The sequence below is a fragment of the Brassica oleracea genome, chromosome C4 (assembly GCF_000695525.1).
Source record: "Brassica oleracea var. oleracea cultivar TO1000 chromosome C4, BOL, whole genome shotgun sequence".
Classification (NCBI taxonomy): domain Eukaryota; kingdom Viridiplantae; phylum Streptophyta; class Magnoliopsida; order Brassicales; family Brassicaceae; genus Brassica; species Brassica oleracea.
This window is the reverse complement of record NC_027751.1, coordinates 49,356,843-49,375,191: the sequence shown is the minus strand read 5'-3', so window position 1 is coordinate 49,375,191 and position 18,349 is coordinate 49,356,843. Positions and strand designations below refer to the sequence as shown.

The following is an 18,349-nucleotide window of genomic DNA, read 5'->3' as shown; positions in this document are numbered from 1 at the left end:
GGGGATAGTTGTAATTTCAATAGCCTTTTAGGTTACTTTTGCCTTTGACCCAAGTTGGGGTATTGTTTTGGGTTTGACTCCAAGTTTTGAGTCACACTTGGCAATTCTCCCATATTATATTTGTAGAATGTAAATCATCCAATAAGAAATATAAGAAAAAAACTTTTTACAATGTGATATTGATTACAATACAGTTGACTACTATTGTTAGACCATGATTAACGCTGAATCCCAAATGAGTTTTTTAATTTTTTTCTTTTATTTTTTTGCCTGAATAAAAAAAAATTAAAAACCAACTAATCGCGGGCCGCCACGTGTCAGTGGGGCCTGCGAACAGTGCAAAAAACCAGTGAACAGCGATCCTTATTCTGGCCTTTCTGCCACCGGTTTTTTCCTTCTTGTGGGCCCCTGCCCCCCTTAAAAACCACTAAAACCCGAGTTATTCTTGGGTTCACCCCCAATAGAATTTCTTTATTTCAAATTCGATATCTTTTAAAAAGAAAACAAAATATTATCAAGTTATATTATGTTTTTAAAATAAAAAAGTAAAAAAAAAAGAAATAGCAGTTACCAAAAAAAGAATTAATTTTTTTTAACGTCGTCAGCAAAACACTAAACACTAAACCCTAAATCTTAATTCCTCAATCCTAAACCCTTGGATAAACCTAATTAAACCCTTGGGTAAACCCTAAACCTTTGGGTAAACTCTAAACCCTTGGGTAAATCTTAAACCCTTGGATAAATCCTAAACTCTAAATAAAAACACTAAACCCTAAAACTCTAAACCCTAAATCCTAAACCCTAAACCCTTGAGTGTTTTAATGTTTAGTGATTTTGATTTAGAGTTTAAAATTTATCCTAGAGTTTAAGATTTATCCTAGGGTTTAGGGTTTACCCAAGGGTTTAGGGTTTAGGGATTAAGATTTAGGGTTTAATGTTTTGCTGACGACGTTAAAAATATTTTTTTTTGGTAATTACTACTATTTTTTATTTATTTATTTTTACCTTTTAATTTTTTAAAAAATAATATAATTTGATAGTATTTTGTTTTATTTTTTAAAAGATATCGAATATAAAATAACACAATCCTATTGGTTGGTGAACCTCTAGGTTCACCCTAGGGATTAAGATTTAAGTCATAAAACCCCAGTAAAAACTCTGATAATCATGCCCTTAGGTTGCAAAAAAAAAAAAAAAATACAACTAAAAAAAAATGATAACATATAAGCATGAAAGCAATAAATACATTTTTAAAATTCTCTCGAAAATAAGACATATATGTATAATCCACCAGAAACTAGTTTTACAAATGTTAATCGAAAAAGACAAAAACCACATTTTCGATTTAAATCATTTAAAATACAATCATTTCTTGGAACGCTTCAGGTAAACAAGAAAACCTAAGCTCGTCAAGACAACAGCCCCAGCCACAACACCAGCCTGCCACCAAACCCAACCGCAACCATCACCACAACTCCCCTCAGACAAATCTCCACTTCTCTCAACACTCACCACCTCAGTAAAATCCACATGCAGTCTCAAAACCTTATGTCCCAAAGACCTAGCAAAAGCAACAGCAGCAACAACATCACTGTCCCTACTAATCAAAACCTTGTCACCTTCATCATCCTCGTACATTATCTGAACCCCTACATCACCATCATCACATCTTTGCACCACACCACTCATCACCTCCTCAAAACTCTCCCCCGTCGACTCAAACCTATGCACTCTCCCTTTACGATCTTCGAACTTAAAAGCAAACAAACTCACACTCCCACAAGACTGCAGCTTCCCGGAGTCTACTCCTCCTCCTCCCTCCGAGTTCAACAACATCGTAGACGACAAATCGCTGTGTGTCTCGTAATCCTCAGGTGGGTGCGGGTCTAAACTTAGAGCCGAGTCCCAAAACTTTTGCATCATGGTGTTCGCCATGTCGCTAACAGCTCCTGGACTGCTCTCGACGGTGGAGATAGCCGCGTGAGTTATTTGCAACACGTCAACACACGCTACTACGTACCCGTCCTTGTCTAAAACCGGAAGGTGTAGAAATTTGCCGTCATGCATGACATGCAACGCATCGACTATTGTTGTCTCCATGCATGCAGTTTCAGGGTTTGGTGTCATTACTTTCTCAACGAGAGTCAGCTCAGGGGAGAGATTCTTAGCCACGACTCTCATTAATATGTCCTTTGACGTTAGAATGCCTTGGACTTTGTTTCCAACGGTTATGATCACGGAGTTAACACGTAGATCACGCATTTTTTTGGACGCAACGAAGACGGGATCTGAGGGAGACGCGATTGCAACTTTTGAGTGTTCTGTAATGATTGTGGACAAGGCAGGCTTGAACATACGGTCTCTTAACGTTTCAACGAAAGGATATGGAGCTGAGGTGTTGTCACTTCCCCATTGACGTTCAATGTCTTCCACAGCAGCAGCAGCTAAAACACTTCCTTGCTCAGCTGCTTTCTCCATGCGTGAGATGGCATCGTAGAGACATTTTGTTATGTCTAAAAGAGCGATAACTTCGCCGTTCTCTACGACTGGTAAGTGTCTGAACTTCCCTTGAACCATCTTCTCAAGAGCCTCGATGGCGAGAGATTCCGATGTGACGAAGATAGGGTTTCTTGTCATGACTTTGGAGACAAGAGTGTGTTCTGGTCTTAGCCCTTCTGCGATCACTCTTGTCGCTATGTCCTTGTCGGTGACAATGCCTGAAAGAAGAGCGCTTGAGTCTGTTAGAAGAACCGCGTCAACCTTTTTACGAGCCATTCTTCGACAAGCGTCGAAGACAGTGGTTCCCTCGGGGATGGTGATGGCTTTGGATAACCGTAGCGTCTTGACGGTTCTCTCGGTGTTCGAAGAAACCGGTTCAGGGAGAGGTGAACCGGGTTTAGGGGAGGGGTTCTCATTTAGGCTACTGCTTCCACTATCCTGGGGTTGGAGAACCGGTTTCTTGGAAGCTGATGATGATCCTCGCCTTGTGCTTCTCTTACCAGATGAAGTCATGTTTAGGAGTATGTAAGGAGGCTCTCTTAATCACCCTTCAATCTACAAAACAAGACAATAATTTCATTGAAGAATATATGATTAAACATAAACAAACACTTTTTAACAATTTGGATTAGATTTTCAATGACAAAATAACAAAGGAATGTATGTGTCCTTACATGCCATTCAGACCAATGGATTAACGATGAGAATCCAATAATAAACACCAGATGATGATGAAAAGCTTGAGATTGATGTGGGTGTAATGGATATTTGGTAGGGTTGGTGTTCTTTTTTCAAATCAAACGTGGGTGTCAAGTTTCATCTTCTATGAGCAAAAACCATATTAACAGATTACAAAATTTATATGTTTGATCTTGAGAGAATCCATAGAGGCTTTGAATTCCAGAAATAAGATTATTTGTTATCTGTTTTTTCTTTTTCTTTTCCTTTTTAGCTATTTTCTATTTTTCTTAACAACTCACCCTGAAATGAAGAAGAAGATGAAGACCATAATTCTGTTATTATTGTTAATCTAGCTATGTCAATACATTTTGGGTGTACTAATTGGTGAAAATAGTAGACAATTAATTTTGGTTGACTTTGTTTGTCATGAGGATAACATTATGAGGTGAAAGGAAAGGATACAATTGTGAAAATAGACCATATATTAATTTCATTTTATCATAAATATGGTTTGGATAAAAGAACTAAAATCAAGAACTTATTATTTATTGAATTCGATTTAGTATAATAGCAATTAAAATGTTCTTTCGGTTACTTATATCATCATGACATTATATATGTAATTTCGTAAATAGTAGCTTAAATTGATATTCCTTCAGTGTTTTAAAAGATGTATGTTTATGTATTTTTAAAAAGCACTTCTGAAATACAAAAAAAAACATACTAAAATCATATAATAAAATGAAAATCATATGTAAATATAAATTTCTGTTTAATAATCTAAATACAAAAATCCATACTAAAATTATATGTAAATTTAAATTATATAATAATAAATATAAAAATCCATATAAAAATTATATAGTATAAATTATTTTCATTTCAAAATTGAAAACGTAATAGTTACATGCAAATATTCCATTTTTAATAATCTATTCCCTATGAAATTAATGCTGTAAATATATAGAATTAAATGAAAACTATTCAACTTATGTCTATTTGATTATTTCAAAATAGTTAACGTGCTAACACTATGCACTATATACGACAATCATATAAAAAAAGTTGATCCATAGTTTAGTTATTTACGAATGAAATAAAACTTTACTCACATAAAAAAAAGAGAGAAGATATGAAAGATTGCAAAGAATAACAAGAAAACTGATGATTAAATTATTAATTTTTCAAATCATCTTTCCTATTGTCCAAGAGACTAATAGAAAATAATTATTTGTTTCCTATATGGTTTGGCGGATTTTTAGTGCACTTTTGTTCATATTAAATAGAGTCACAAGAGACAATTAATAACACCTCCAACATTGGAGTTTTAGATAAGTATCTAAAATAAAAGAAATAATTAAAATTTTTGGAAACATGAAATAGAACGCATGAGTATCGCAATTAATAACTTTAAACGTATTTTTTAGAACTCGATCTACTATCTATCTATCTATGATTGCATTGGCCTTTTTAAAATTTAATTGTTAAACTAAATATACTAAAATACTAATGTTTTATAATTGAGATTATCCAATTTAAATTTTTTCTCGTTAAAATTTTTCTGATAATTGCGGAATTGAATTTCCTACTCTCAATGTTTTTTTTCTATTATAATTAGTTTTTTAGCATGCCTAGTTTCATGTTATGTTAAATTCAATTTTGGTATTACAATTCAAATGGTAGATTGTACATACCCAACCAATGTTAGATTTTTTTTTTTTTTTTGTAGGTGATATGTTGGGATCCAACAGTGATTTACATTTTAAATATTTTGTCTATAATTTTAAAATTACTAATCATATTTCACAACAAATAAACTTAAAGCTACAGTCCAACCAATAGTTTTTCCACTATTTGCTATTGGTTTCTGGTTTACCTGATCAAGATTTGGTTCAATGTAAGAATTTCTTTTATCACCTTGGTTTAAACCAGATGGTTCAACCGGACCTATTAATTCCTACTGTGGTCAGTTTCAGATCACTAATGGGCCACTAACTGGGCCTAATATTCCTGAAGCCAGCTCCGATCTCGTCTCCTTAAAATCCCCAATTATCAACCCTAATTGATCGGAGTTCGTCCCAATCTCTGCCATTTGTGCCGAATCCAAACCGCTCCTATCTCAGCTCTATAGATCGCAATTTAGGTTTTTTTTTTTTCCTTCTATTGATTTGTATTTGAAGCTACTGATTGCTGTAATGCTCTGCCTCCCTCTGATCGTTGTGATCGCAATCGATTTTTGCCGATTAGTTTGTTTTTTTCCGATTCGTGTGTTGATATAGTCCTGAAGATGGAGAATTCGCGTAGACCTTTCGATAGATCGAGAGATCCAGGGCCTATGAAGAAGCCCAGGCTCAGCGATGTGAATTCGAATACGTCGCAGAGAACGATCGGTGCGGCGTCGTCTTCAAGGTTTCGAGCTGCTGGGGGAAGAGAAATGGAGAGTGGAGTTGTTAGTGATCCGAGCGGGGAGGCTTATCAGCCGCAACCTGTTCATCCACATTACGAGCTCGTGAACCAGTATAAGTCTGCACTATCCGAGCTTACGATCAACTCGAAGCCGATCATTACGAACCTCACGATAATTGCTGGAGAGAATGTTCACGCTGCTAAGGCCGTTGTTGCCACCGTTTGCAACAACATCCTCGAGGTGAATCATGATCACTGTTATAGTTTGTTATACTCTTTGATCCATTTTTTCTTGAATCTCTTTTTTTTTTTTTTGAGGAATTGTATTATATATAAGGTAAATAAGGTGAAGGTGGTGGTTGAGATTGTGATATGTATACGAGGCTTAATGAGAAAAATTCAATTCAATTGTGTCTTCTCTGAATTATATATGCTTTCTTTTAGTTTTATACTTGTGAATCAAAGTTTCTAGTTTATGTCATCTACTGGATCCCATTCTGGAAAATATCTATGTCAAATGAGCTGTTGCCCCTGCAATATTTTGCTTCATATTCTTTTTTCGAGAATGCATATATCAGCTTCTCAGGTCCTTGTACTGAGTTTTGCTTATAGGAGTGTGTAGTCTCTTTGACAACGTTGGGGTTGTTCCATTGTATCTCACTTTATTATTTGTCTATTTGAGGAAGAGCTCTCTATAAGCTCTGTTTTATGTGAGGTTGTATTTTCTGTTAGTGCCTTCTGATTACCGAATACTCTCAAGGAAGAGAAGACAGCGTTTATTCGTATTTGGATAGCAGAGAAGCATTGGAGCCTGTTCAGTCAAGTCGTGGGAAGACAAGGATTACTCTCTCTTTTTTTTTTGTCACTTCAGCTTAGAAGCTGAGACTTCTAATAGTGTCACGCTGCCATTTTTTCGCTGATGTTCTTTAATGGCCTTCTGTGTGCATCTTTAGTTTCCTTGTTTGTCAGAATATACTTTAGTAGTAGTTTGAATGTCATCATATTTTATGCTCCAAATTTTAGTAGTAGTTCTTATCCTTTAGGGTCTCCTTGTTGGTTACTCTCTATGAGATCAAATTGGCCTTTTCTTCCTGGGTATCTGATTTGAAGAGTATTATGCAGGTACCAAGTGATCAGAAGCTGCCAACATTGTACCTATTGGACAGCATTGTGAAGAACATTGGAAGGGATTACATTAAGTACTTTGCTGCCAAGCTTCCTGAGGTTGGTGTTTTAAATTGATAGTCATGGTTATATAATTTCTTTTCTTTTTTTCTGGCTGCGTCATCTCTGATTTTCCTCTTTTTAATTCTGTGCAGGTATTTGTTAAGGCTTACAGACAAGTTGACCCTCCTATGCGTTCTAATATGCGGCATCTCTTTGGAACTTGGAAAGGAGTCTTTCATCCGAACACACTTCAGCAAATTGAGAAAGAACTTGGTTTTAATGCTAAAAGTGATGGCTCAGCTGCTGCTAGTAGCACAGGCCGAGCTGACCTGCAATCTCAGCGCCCACCAAATAGCATCCATGTGAATCCCAAGTATCTAGAAAGGCAACGCCTTCAACAGTCAGGAAGGGTAAGCAACGTAAACTTTCTGCAACTGAAAATTATCAGTGAGGACAAACCTGAAGTAAACACGAGTTTATATACTGATATGTAACTTCTGTAAAAGTTTCCTGAGTATTCTTCTTTTGATTTTTTTTTTGTGCAGGCAAAAGGAATGGTTACTGATGTCCCCGAGATCGCATCCAATTTGACAAGGGATTCAGATAGACTGGAAAGAGTTTCAAGCATAGCATCTGGAGGCTCGTGGGCAGGTCCAGCTAAAGTAAATGTAAGAATGAGTTTTCCTTGTCATGGTTACAGTTTTTAACCTATGTTCTGTCTACTGATTGTGTGTTGAATTCAGACCATTCGACGACCTCAAAGAGACTCACTCAGTGAACCCCTCTACGAGAGAGATATTGAGTCAATATCAGGGGAATATGATTATGCTTCTGAACTACCGCATAATTCTAGACCAGTGATTAAGAAAGTTGGTCCAAGGGTTACTGATGACGGGTGTGAGAAACAGTGGTACGAAACCGTGAGCAGGGGTCCTGATCTGATTTCTAACCAGAGGGATGTGTTACATACCAAAAGCAGAATTTCCAACTACGCGACTGCGAGACTAGAAAATTTGGAATCAAGTGGTCCTAGTAGAAACACGGGTGTGCCGTATGATAGTTGGAAAAACTCTGAGGAAGAAGAGTTTATGTGGGACATGCACTCAAGGCTATCTGAAACAGATGTTGCCACTGTCAACCCAAAGAATGAGCTTCACGCACCAGAGAGATTGGTTAGCTATGACAGTCATTTGCACTACTTTTTTATTATGAAGTTTTCTATTTAGTTTCTTGACTTTTTAAACCCTTTCCCTTCTTGTAGGAATCTGAAAATCACCTCTTAAAACGACCAAGGCTATCAGCTCTCGACCCAAGGTTTGATCCGGCCAGCGAGCAAAAAGATCCAAGTGTTTTTGGCCGCTTGACGTCTTCTCCTAGGACTTTGCATGATCCAGAAGTTTTTCCTCCGATGAGTTCAACCTCTAACGCAGCTAGAAAGGGAATTCAGCCTCAATCTAAGGTGTCAGATAGACTGTCGCCTTTACATGATTCAACTTTTAAACAGAATGTGACCAAGCAAGATTCTAGAAGAACTCATTCCCTCCCTCAACGTGATCCTAGGGCTTCCCGGTTTCCAGCGAAATCTCAAAGTGTCCTCAGGGATGACTCTGGGCGGCCTCAGTTTAAGAAAACAAATGCGATTGACCTACCTGATACATTTCAGGGGGAAAAGTTCGACTCCAAGTCAGCAGGTGAAAATGCCCCAGGACTTACTATTGCTTCAGAAGCTACAGGACAACGCAACATGAGTGATTTGCTGGAAGCAGTCATGAAGAGTGGAATCCTTTCTAATAATTTAACTAATGGTGCAATCAAGGAGGAGAGTTCCCAGGTTAACCCAAGGGCACTAACCGTATCAACAGCCTCTAAGCCTAAGGCTTCGCCAAATTCAGTGGCTGCTAAAAAATTATCAGCTCGTTTGAAAGTGGAACGATCCTCTGCACCGCTTGGTTCGGACCCAGTGTCTCTTACCGGTGTCATATCAGCACAGACATCAAAAGAGAGTAGTAAAGCCTCAGATCCTATTTCGTCCCTCTTGAGCTCCTTGGTTTCAAAGGGCTTGATATCTGCTTCGAAGACGGAGCTGCCATCTGTTGTACAATGTGCGGCTGCTCCTTTCATATCACAAGACCATAGTCCTGATCATTCTACCAATAGCTCTACGTCGGTATCTGTTGTTGTTCCGTCTGATGCACAGCCATTGGTTGTGGTGAAGAAGGGTCCATCCACTGTCCCGAAGGTAGCACCAGCCGAAACGGCAGTTTCAGAACCCGAAAACCTCATAGGATTGAAGTTTAGGGCAGATAAGATCCGTGAACTTCACCCCTCGGTGATTAGTAGTCTCTTTTATGACCTTCCACATCTATGCACCTCCTGTGGCGTTCGCCTTAAAGAAAAGGAAGAACTTGACAGGCACATGGAGATGCACGATAAGAAGAAGCTTGAGTTACGTGGCACAAACAGTAAATGTAGGGTTTGGTTTCCAAAGGCTGATGATTGGGTAGCAGCGAAAGCGGGAGAGCTAGAACCTGAATATGAGGAAATTCTGAGTGAACCTGAAAGTGAGGATGGTCCAGCCGTAGCTGCTGATGAGAAGCAGTGCGCGTGTATATTATGTGGAGAGATGTTTGAGGACTGTTTCAGTCAAGGAACGGCTCAATGGCTATTCAAGGGAGCTTCTTACCTTACCATTCCTCCATCCAATAGTGAAGCCAATGGAACAATCGTCCATGCAGTTTGTCTGACCAAGAGTTCTTTGCCGAGCTTGGGAATTGGGAATGCAATAAAACAGGTATAACTTAGTACTATAGTGAATCTCTAGGGCTCTCTGATCTCAAACTCGATTGTTCAATCCAGCATGAATCCATCTTTACGTGTTCCTTTCTTGTTTGGTTCCATTCTGCTAGGAAATGATTGAGTAGACTCCATATGAAGGGCCAAGAAACCTATGCTGGAGGAAGCGGTGGCATCACAGGGGAAACAGGTTTGTTGTGATCCATTCCTCATGATGCTCTCGTGTTGTAGAAAAGTGTCAAAATTTTGAGTCGAGTAAAAAAGAAGATGTGCAGTATTTAAAAGCAAAATCTTATGTATGCTTTTGTCTCCCCTGTTTTTCATTTTATACAAAATACAAAAGAGCAAAAAGGCTTTTCCCAGTACTGCACTTCACATGTTTTGTGTCACTAAAGAATATGCAGGCACTTGGGATTTCTTATGAAAACAGATTTGTCGAGTTAAGTATTATCATGAACATCCATAGCAACAAAATGACCATATCTGTGTACCTTAGCAATGAGTAGCTTCTGCTGAAAGATTGTTTTATCATTTCATCTCTCAGATGTTTGTAGCTAAAAAAACAAACACCACATCCGGAGCACATATGTTTACTTAAAAAATATCATATGCATGTAAGGATAACATTCGATGTGAACTAAAAGAAATTTTGAAATATTAAAAAAAAAACATCAGAAATGATATAGTTTAATTCTTTTCGGGGATGCATAGTAGGCCCATTGGGCATCTGGTCACGTCTTCAGAAGAAGAATGTCGTAGAAGTTATCCTTGTTCCTAAAAGCACATCGCCTCAAAACCGTTAAAAACTACCCGCGGTAATTAAAAAAAACGGCATCGCGACAATCCAACGGCTGAAAAAGTTTTGCTTGAAGAAGAGACCAAAAAATCGTCACTTCCTTTTCTCGAACCTTCCCACCACTTCATCATCTCTATAAACACACACTTTCCTCTTCCCAATACCTCTCTCACTCTGTATCCAACTTTCTTCAACAGACCATGGCTTCTTTCACCAGCAAATACGCCGGTAAGCAACTTCACCTCTTTCTATCTCTCCGTGATCCGTTTATCAGCTGTTTGCACGATGCCACGATTCTTTTGCGTTAAAGTTTCGATCTCTTCTTCTTTTGTGATGTGGGTTTTAGGACTTAGTGTTGAGGTTTATTACATCACTCACTCAGTAGCTTTGAACATAAGCTACAACTCTGTTATGTTGCTTACATGAAGTCTCAATCTTTTGTTTTTTTTTTTTTGTATACTTTGATACTTGCGAGGATTTTGATAAACTATCTTTTTACGCACCTCAAGTCGATAGATCAGTACTGCTTCAGGTTATGAGTTGAGTTTTAGGACAGGGTTTAACGATCCGAGGTTTACTCTGTACCTTACATCACTGTGAAGCTTTGGACATAAACTAAAACTCTGTTCGGTTCGGTTCACTAACTTATATTGTTTTGTATTATTTTTCACTCGCAGATGAGCTGATCGCTAACGCTGCCTACATCGGCACACCCGGAAAGGGCATCCTCGCAGCAGACGAATCAACCGGCACAATCGGAAAGCGTCTTTCAAGCATCAACGTAGAGAACGTCGAGTCCAACAGACGTGCTCTCCGTGAGCTTCTCTTCACTACTTCAGGCGCACTTCCTTGTCTAAGTGGCGTCATCCTCTTTGAAGAAACTCTATACCAAAAAAGCTCCAACGGTACTTTAATCCCAGTCTTGTTATTTATATTTTAATTATCTTGTTTATTTAGTAGTTATCTTAATTAGGTGGAATCTTAATAGTTTTTAGATTATTTGGTTTTCATATAAATAGGCTTCTTCTAGAGTTTACTCATTTGATTGATTAATAAGATTTACTCATTTTAACGGTCTTGTTATTTATATTTTAATTATCTTGCTTAATATTTAGTAGTTATCTTAATTAGGTGGAGTTTTAATAATCCCTCCTTTTCATAATAGTTTGATGGTTTAGAAGAGGTTTGTTGTTTCAAAATAGATGAAGTTTTGATATATTTATATTATTTTTAAACTTACTAAAACTGTCTAATCAATTAGATTTTGCAGTTATTTTTTTAATTGGTTGAATGAGTTTTAAATTATATTTGTAAAGTTATTTTTTTGGAGAAAAATAAATTTCTTAACCTTAGTGCAATGAGTCAGAGGGAGTAGTTTTTTTAGATTATTTGGTTTTCGTATAAATAAGGTTCTAGAGTTTACTCAGTTGATTGATTAATAAGATTTTTAAAGAGCTTTTGATTGTCTTGTGACAAAAAAAAAAAAAAAAAAAACCAAAATTTTTTTTTTTTTTTTTTTTTTTTGCTGTCTATACCAAAAGTTGCTTATTAGGTTTGTTTTTGATCACACAGGGACCCCTTTTGTGGATATTCTGAAGGAAGGAGGAGTCTTACCTGGCATCAAAGTCGACAAGGGCACCGTTTCTCTACCAGGAACCAACGGCGAGACCACCACACAGGGTCTCGACGGTCTCGGCGAGCGTTGCAAGAAGTACTACGAGGCCGGTGCTCGTTTCGCCAAGTGGCGCGCGGTGCTCAAGATCGGCCCCAACGAGCCATCAGAGTTAGCCATCCGCGAGAACGCTTACGGGCTCGCTAGATACGCTGCCATCTGTCAGGAGAACGGTCTTGTCCCCATCGTGGAGCCTGAGATTCTCGTTGACGGTTCTCATGACATTCAGAAGTGCGCGGAGGCGACGGAGCGTGTCTTAGCAGCTTGCTACAAGGCCCTGAGCGATCACCATGTCATGCTCGAAGGAACGCTTCTGAAACCGAACATGGTGACTCCGGGATCAGAGAGTGGTAAAGTTGCGCCGGAGGTTGTTGCGGAGTACACTGTCCGCGCTCTTCAGAGGACGGTGCCTGCGGCTGTCCCGGCTGTGGTGTTCTTGTCGGGAGGACAGAGCGAGGAAGAGGCGACGAGGAACCTGAACGCGATGAATCAGCTGAAGACGAAGAAGCCTTGGTCGCTTTCGTTTTCGTTTGGGAGGGCGCTTCAGCAGAGCACGTTGAAGACTTGGGGAGGGAAAGAGGAGAATGTGAAGAAGGCGCAAGAGGCGTTCTTGGTTAGGTGCAAGGCTAACTCTGAGGCTACTCTTGGTGTTTACAAAGGTGATGCTCAGCTTGGTGAAGGTGCGGCAGAGAGCCTTCACGTTAAGGACTACAAGTACTGAAGGATGAGTTTAGTACTCAAGGATCCGTAGTTTTTTCATATCATCGTTTGTGTTTTGTGTTTCCCCTTAAAAAGTAAAAAAACCACCAGTACTTAATAATCTATTGCAGGCTTATGTGTGTGTTTTGTTTAAAAGAGTGGCAAGTTATGCTGACATGTCAAGGTTTGCTACTACAGACCACCACCTGCTATGCTTTTACATCATCATACTATATATAGAGCTTTTGTTGTATAATAATGACACCAGCCCTGAGCCTAACCTTGAGTTACTTTCTGAAACCTGTAAAAATGAATTTTTTCCATGTAAAAGGCATACAATAGCCGACTATAAACTTTAGGCTTTTTTTTTCGTTATGCGTCGTTTCACCACTAAAGAGTGCCATGCAGAAGAGCGCAAAACAAACAAAGCTAACATCATAGTGAAAAAATTTCAGCATTACTAACCACAATATATCATGTCTGACTACACCTCTTGGAACCATCTTGTGAATACATGGTTTTACTTGCATCATATTGAGAATATTCTTATATAAATATTTTCTTTATTAATCTACATAATTCATTTTCTTCAAAACTCAAAACATATATCTCTTGGTATTGAAACATTAATGAACCATGTTTTTTGTATGTGGGAAAGAGATTTTAATTATTGCTGTTGATTAATTAACTAGTATTAGGAGTATCCAAATGTTTCTTAAATAAAAAACAGACTCGATAGTTTTCGTGACGTCTTTGATGACTCATGAATGATGCCATTTTCTCAAATATTATCAACATTGAGATAAAAGCAAGTCCAAGATGTGATTTCAAACTTCGTGACGTTCAGGTGTTTTTCTTTTAATAAGAAACTTTTGAAATAATAACGTGTGGAAAAAGAGATTATAAATATTGTTGTTGATTAATTAACTAGCAAGCTTTAATGGGAGTGTCCACCTTTTCTCGAACCTTCCCCCATCCCTTGCATGATTGCATTATATAAAATACTACACTATCACTCACTTTCCTCTTCATCCAATTTGCTTCAACAAAACATGGCTTCCTTCGCCACCAAATACGCCGGTAAGCAACCTCCTCACCTCTCTCTCTTTCTTTCTCTTTGTAATGCATTTATCAATGTGCACGATTCGTTTGCGTTAAAAGTTTCCATCCTTCGTTTTCCTTTAAACAGTTTCTGCTTTGATGTTGATGCTTTCGTTCGTTCACTCTTGTTTAGCATAGCGAGATAAAATATCAGTTTCAGTTTCCGAAATTATATGATTAATGTATAGACGTTTAGCTTCCAAATTAAAAGACTATCAGTGGACAGAGCTGATCTCTAGCATAACGAGACAAATCATATACCACATCTGTATCATATTGTATGATGTCTTGGTTATAGACATATGAAATAAACCGGCTAACAGGGATATTCCTGCGTATGAGAACATAGTATTGGAGAACGCAATACACGAAATGGGATTCCTTCTGGGATAGAACTCCCAAATCCGCTTATATTTGACACTAGTTTGTTGTAACGTTGAAACTATGGTGAATGCATCTATCGTCATTAATGTTCCACATGAGAAATCAGTACTAATATAACCTACATATCTAATTGAACTATGAGCTCATTTAAAAAAAATATATTATTTAATAATATAAATTTAAAGTGAGTTAACTAATCATAAATATAAAAAAAACTAATCATAAATAATGCAGTAAATATTATTGGTTGATCAATTTTTTTAAAATACCAAAACTCTTATATTTTGAAGCATAAATTTTTATTATCATTTTACATTATAAAACAAAGAAAGTATGTAATTAAAAAATTAAATGATTAATATGTATATCTTTTTAGTTTTAAATTAATCTATATATATATATATATATGTATAATTCATCCATTTTCCAATCTGGAAATGTTCTAATTCTATAGTTCAACTTGTGAATTGGATTTAGTTAAAGATTCTAGGCGCTTATAGTTCTTAAAGTAAAATAATAAAAAAGGAAAAAAAAAATATTAAGAGAGATTGAGATTAGTCTCTCAAAAAAAAATTCTTCAAGAAAATTTATGAGAATTTTTGGATATCTGTTTTTATTCCATTGGTTGGTACATTTTTACAATTTCAAATTTAATTTCTTAATCATACTATATCAAAAATATTGTTATTATATTGGTAGATGACTCCCATACATACATCAGAAGCTTTGGATATAAACTCTGCTCGTTTGGGTTCATAACAGCAACTGCTCTAGTTACTTGTCGAATCTTGTTTTGATTGAGCTTTGTTATCTTGTATTGTTTTTTTTTTTGTAAATTTTTTTTTTTTTTGAAACTCGCAGATGAGCTTATAGCCAATGCTGCCTACATTGGCACACCTAGAAAGGGTATCCTCGCTGCTGATGAATCAACCGATACCATTGGAAAGCGTTTCTCTAGCGTCAACGTCGAGAACGTTGAGTCTAATAGACGTGCTCTCCGTGAGCTTCTTTTCACTACTCCTGGTGCACTTCCTTGCCTCAGTGGTGTCATCCTCGTTGAAGAAACTCTCTACCAGAAGAGCTCTAATGGTACTTCATCCCTGCCTGGGCCTGAACACATTAATGTGAAACATTTGGATGGGATCCTCCTATGTTTTAGAAAAAGTCATTTATATATTATTTTTTTGAGAAGGCTGATCATTTATATAATTATATATAAAGTAGTATGTATGTATAAAACAAATAAAAATTGAGATTAAGTTACAAATATTATAATAAAATATTAGGGGATTTTCACATTATTATGATTTAGACATAAATAAAATTAACTAGTAGAGAAGTTAAATTAAAGAAAATATTACTTTTAGTTAAAATAATTATTATTCTTCAAAAGACATAAAATATTCTGTTTAGATTGATATGTTTATTTTGTAATTACTTTAGGTTCTATTTTTTATTGTAATTATTTTGGATATTATTTTCTACATTATAAAACTATGGTTCTTTAAACAAGAGCTTTTATCTCGACGCCGGTGAAGCCTCTGGCCGCCGGCGTCGGGCCCTCCGCTCTAGCTCTCTTCGTTTTCCATATCTATGTTTTGTTTTCACCGTCTACACCAGTTCTTCGACCTGGTGCTCCGTTAATGTCAAGATCTCTGCAGGTCTCCGTTAATGTCAAGATCTCTGCTCACGCCAACATTTCTCTTTGGAGAAAGCTATTTGGTGCGAGTCGAAGCTTTTGTCTGTCTCACTACAGATCTGGTTCCACCGGATCTGACATTTTCTGGGGGGTTCCCCAACCCGTCGAGCCTCTCGCCGGTTACAGTCGCCGTACTTCATCAACCTCGGTTTGCGACCACGCTTACCTTCTTCTCGACGAATTCTCACCCCTTGTTGGGGTCGACGCCGTTCATTCAGTGAGAGTTGCGCCTCACCAGCCATATCTGCCGTCATCTCAGCCACAAGACCTCTCCGTTCTCTTGTCGAAGCTCTGTCCTAATCGGGTTAAGAAAAGCTTCAGCTATCTTTCTCTGTCGCGTCTCATCCTGCCAGCTGTTGGTCGGAGGCCTGAGCCAACGATCCCCCCCTCACCAAGCCTATCCTGGCCGCTCACCGGTCGCCGCACTTCATCCGCCAAGCTTTCATCTTCCCGACGAGGTTACGTTTCAAATGTGCTTGGGATGGGCTTACATTTACTGAAATTGGGCTTGGGTAGTCCAATAGTTTTTAATTATCAGTGGCCCAGACCTTTGCTTTCACAGCCCACAATGTTGTGGGGGTATTTAGTCTCCTTGATTAATTGCCTAAAGGTTATCTATGAGTTTGCCGAAGTCGATACCGAAGCAGGTTTACATATAACGATGCATCTCTCTTGTGCGAAGAGCTTAATATCCTCCCCACTACCGGTTGGTCTACCGGGATCGTCTTCATCACCATTAGCATCCTTCTCTTTAGAGAAGCGAACCGCTATATCCACTACCTCCTTGTTAAGGAGTGTTTCCCTTCCAAACGTTAAATGGAAGTGTCCACTCATATTTATAGCCGTTTTGCTATCTTGTGTAGCGGTCCGTTTGGGGCCTGAAGATGCAACGGATTTCGTTTCGACGATTCTCCGAGGTGCGGATTGGGTGTTAACGTCACATGTGACTATCTTTCAGCTATTCGACTTTGTCGTTAAAGCTTTATCGATGCATTCGAGCTTCGTCTTGAATTTGCTGTCATTTTCTCTTGAAGTACTATCTTGTCGATTTGCTTGTGTCATTGTAGTTTTATCTTTTGAATCAAAGAGGATTCTTTCCCTCTTGTTGTAACCGAAAGAGTTGAGTTTGAATGAAATTAAGTTGTGTTCAAAAAAAAACAATAGCTTTTATAAAGCTCTTTATAAAAATTTGAATTGAGCACCCCAAATGTCAGGACCAGCTCTGCTGCTCTCGATGTCTTATTCTGGATGGTGTGATTATTTGTGCACAGGGACGCCTTTTGTGGACATTTTGAAGGAAGGTGGAGTTTTGCCTGGTATTAAGGTTGACAAGGGCCGTGCCGTTGAGCTAGCTGGAACCAACGGTGAGACCATCACACAGGGTCTTGATGGTCTTGGCGAACGTTGCAAGAAGTACTACGAAGCGGGTGCTCGTTTTGCTAAGTGGCATGCACTGCTTAAGATTGGCCCAAACGAGCCATCAGAGTTAGCCATCCACGAGAACGCTTATGGATTGGCTAGATACGCGGCCATTTGTCAGGAGAACGGTCTTGTACCCATTGTGGAGCCTGATGTTTCTGTTGTTGGGTCTCATGATATCCACAAGTGTGCAGAGGTGACAGAGCGTTTCCTTGCCGCTTGCTACAAGGCTCTGAGCGATCACCATGTGATGCTTGAAGGAACGCTTCTAAAACCAAACATGGTGACTCCAGGTTCAGAGAGCCCCAAGGTTGCACCAGAGGTAATCGCAGAGCACACTGTCCGTGCCCTTCAGAGGACCGTACCAGCAGCTGTTCCAGCCATACTGTTCTTGTCGGGAGGGCAGAGCGAGGAAGAGGCGACAAGAAACCTGAATGCGATGAACCAGCTGAAGACAAAGAAGCCTTGGTCTCTCTCCTTTTGCTTTGGAAGGGCGTTGCAGCAGAGCGCGCTTAAGACTTGGGGAGGGAAAGAGGAGAATGTGAAGAAGGCGCAAGATGTGTTCTTGGTTAGATGCAAGGCTAACTCTGAGGCGACACTTGGTACTTACAAAGGTGAGAGCCTTCAGGTTAAGGCCTACAAGTACTAAAGAGTAAGGGTCCGTAGTATTTCATATCATCGTTTGTGTTTGTGTTTTGTTTGTTTGTGTTTTTCTTTATTGTGTCTTCACTCTTTTCAGTTTTATTTGTTTGTGTGTTTGTTTCCAAGAGTGGTAAAATGAAATGCCCTTGATAAACCTTTCTCAGAGGTGTTTTGTTTCTCGTGAGACCTTTTATAAAATGAATATTTTGTTTAGATTTGAAAGCATTTCTTCAGTTTCTTTCTTCTAAGAATTGTATTTGTTTATCGCAAAATATCATTTCTAAAGGTGGTCATAAGCTATAGATATTTCATAAATTTTAAGCTTGTGAAACTAAGTATAAAAACTTGATGGGCTTACAACTTTGGAGCCCATAATGTAATTACAAGTAGC

General features: G+C 38.2%; 4 protein-coding genes across 6 annotated transcripts; 3 read left to right on the top strand and 1 right to left on the bottom strand.

Moving 5' to 3' along the window:
• Positions 1–1,365: 1,365 nt before the first annotated feature.
• On the bottom strand, positions 1,366–3,282 carry LOC106341307 (CBS domain-containing protein CBSCBSPB2-like). Its single transcript, XM_013780101.1, has 2 exons — positions 3,174–3,282; positions 1,366–3,054 (listed from the first exon to the last, which is right to left on the bottom strand). Exon 2 carries the CDS (start codon positions 3,010–3,012, stop codon positions 1,366–1,368), a length of 1,647 nt encoding a protein of 548 aa, XP_013635555.1. The 5' UTR covers positions 3,013–3,054; positions 3,174–3,282.
• A 1,930-nt stretch (positions 3,283–5,212) lies between these two features.
• On the top strand, positions 5,213–9,897 carry LOC106342418 (polyadenylation and cleavage factor homolog 4-like). Of its 3 annotated transcripts, XM_013781344.1 has the most exons (8): positions 5,213–5,323; positions 5,460–5,827; positions 6,709–6,810; positions 6,906–7,163; positions 7,299–7,421; positions 7,497–7,925; positions 8,015–9,544; positions 9,660–9,897. In XM_013781344.1, the coding sequence occupies exons 2-8, from the start codon at positions 5,468–5,470 to the stop codon at positions 9,672–9,674; spliced, it is 2,817 nt and encodes a 938-aa protein (XP_013636798.1). In that variant the 5' UTR covers positions 5,213–5,323; positions 5,460–5,467; the 3' UTR covers positions 9,675–9,897. The 3 variants fall into 3 exon arrangements, with proteins under 3 accessions (XP_013636798.1, XP_013636797.1, XP_013636799.1); XM_013781343.1 differs by having other exon boundaries at positions 5,213–5,827; XM_013781345.1 differs by lacking the exons at positions 5,213–5,323; positions 5,460–5,827 and having other exon boundaries at positions 6,703–6,810.
• A 463-nt stretch (positions 9,898–10,360) lies between these two features.
• On the top strand, positions 10,361–12,950 carry LOC106336741 (fructose-bisphosphate aldolase, cytoplasmic isozyme-like). The gene is made up of 3 exons (XM_013775670.1): positions 10,361–10,570; positions 11,020–11,247; positions 11,915–12,950. Exons 1-3 carry the CDS (start codon positions 10,543–10,545, stop codon positions 12,733–12,735), a joined length of 1,077 nt encoding a protein of 358 aa, XP_013631124.1. The 5' UTR covers positions 10,361–10,542; the 3' UTR covers positions 12,736–12,950.
• An 802-nt stretch (positions 12,951–13,752) lies between these two features.
• On the top strand, positions 13,753–18,137 carry LOC106340078 (fructose-bisphosphate aldolase, cytoplasmic isozyme-like). Its single transcript, XM_013778943.1, has 3 exons — positions 13,753–13,793; positions 15,060–15,287; positions 17,169–18,137. The coding sequence occupies exons 1-3, from the start codon at positions 13,766–13,768 to the stop codon at positions 17,963–17,965; spliced, it is 1,053 nt and encodes a 350-aa protein (XP_013634397.1). The 5' UTR covers positions 13,753–13,765; the 3' UTR covers positions 17,966–18,137.
• Positions 18,138–18,349: the final 212 nt, after the last annotated feature.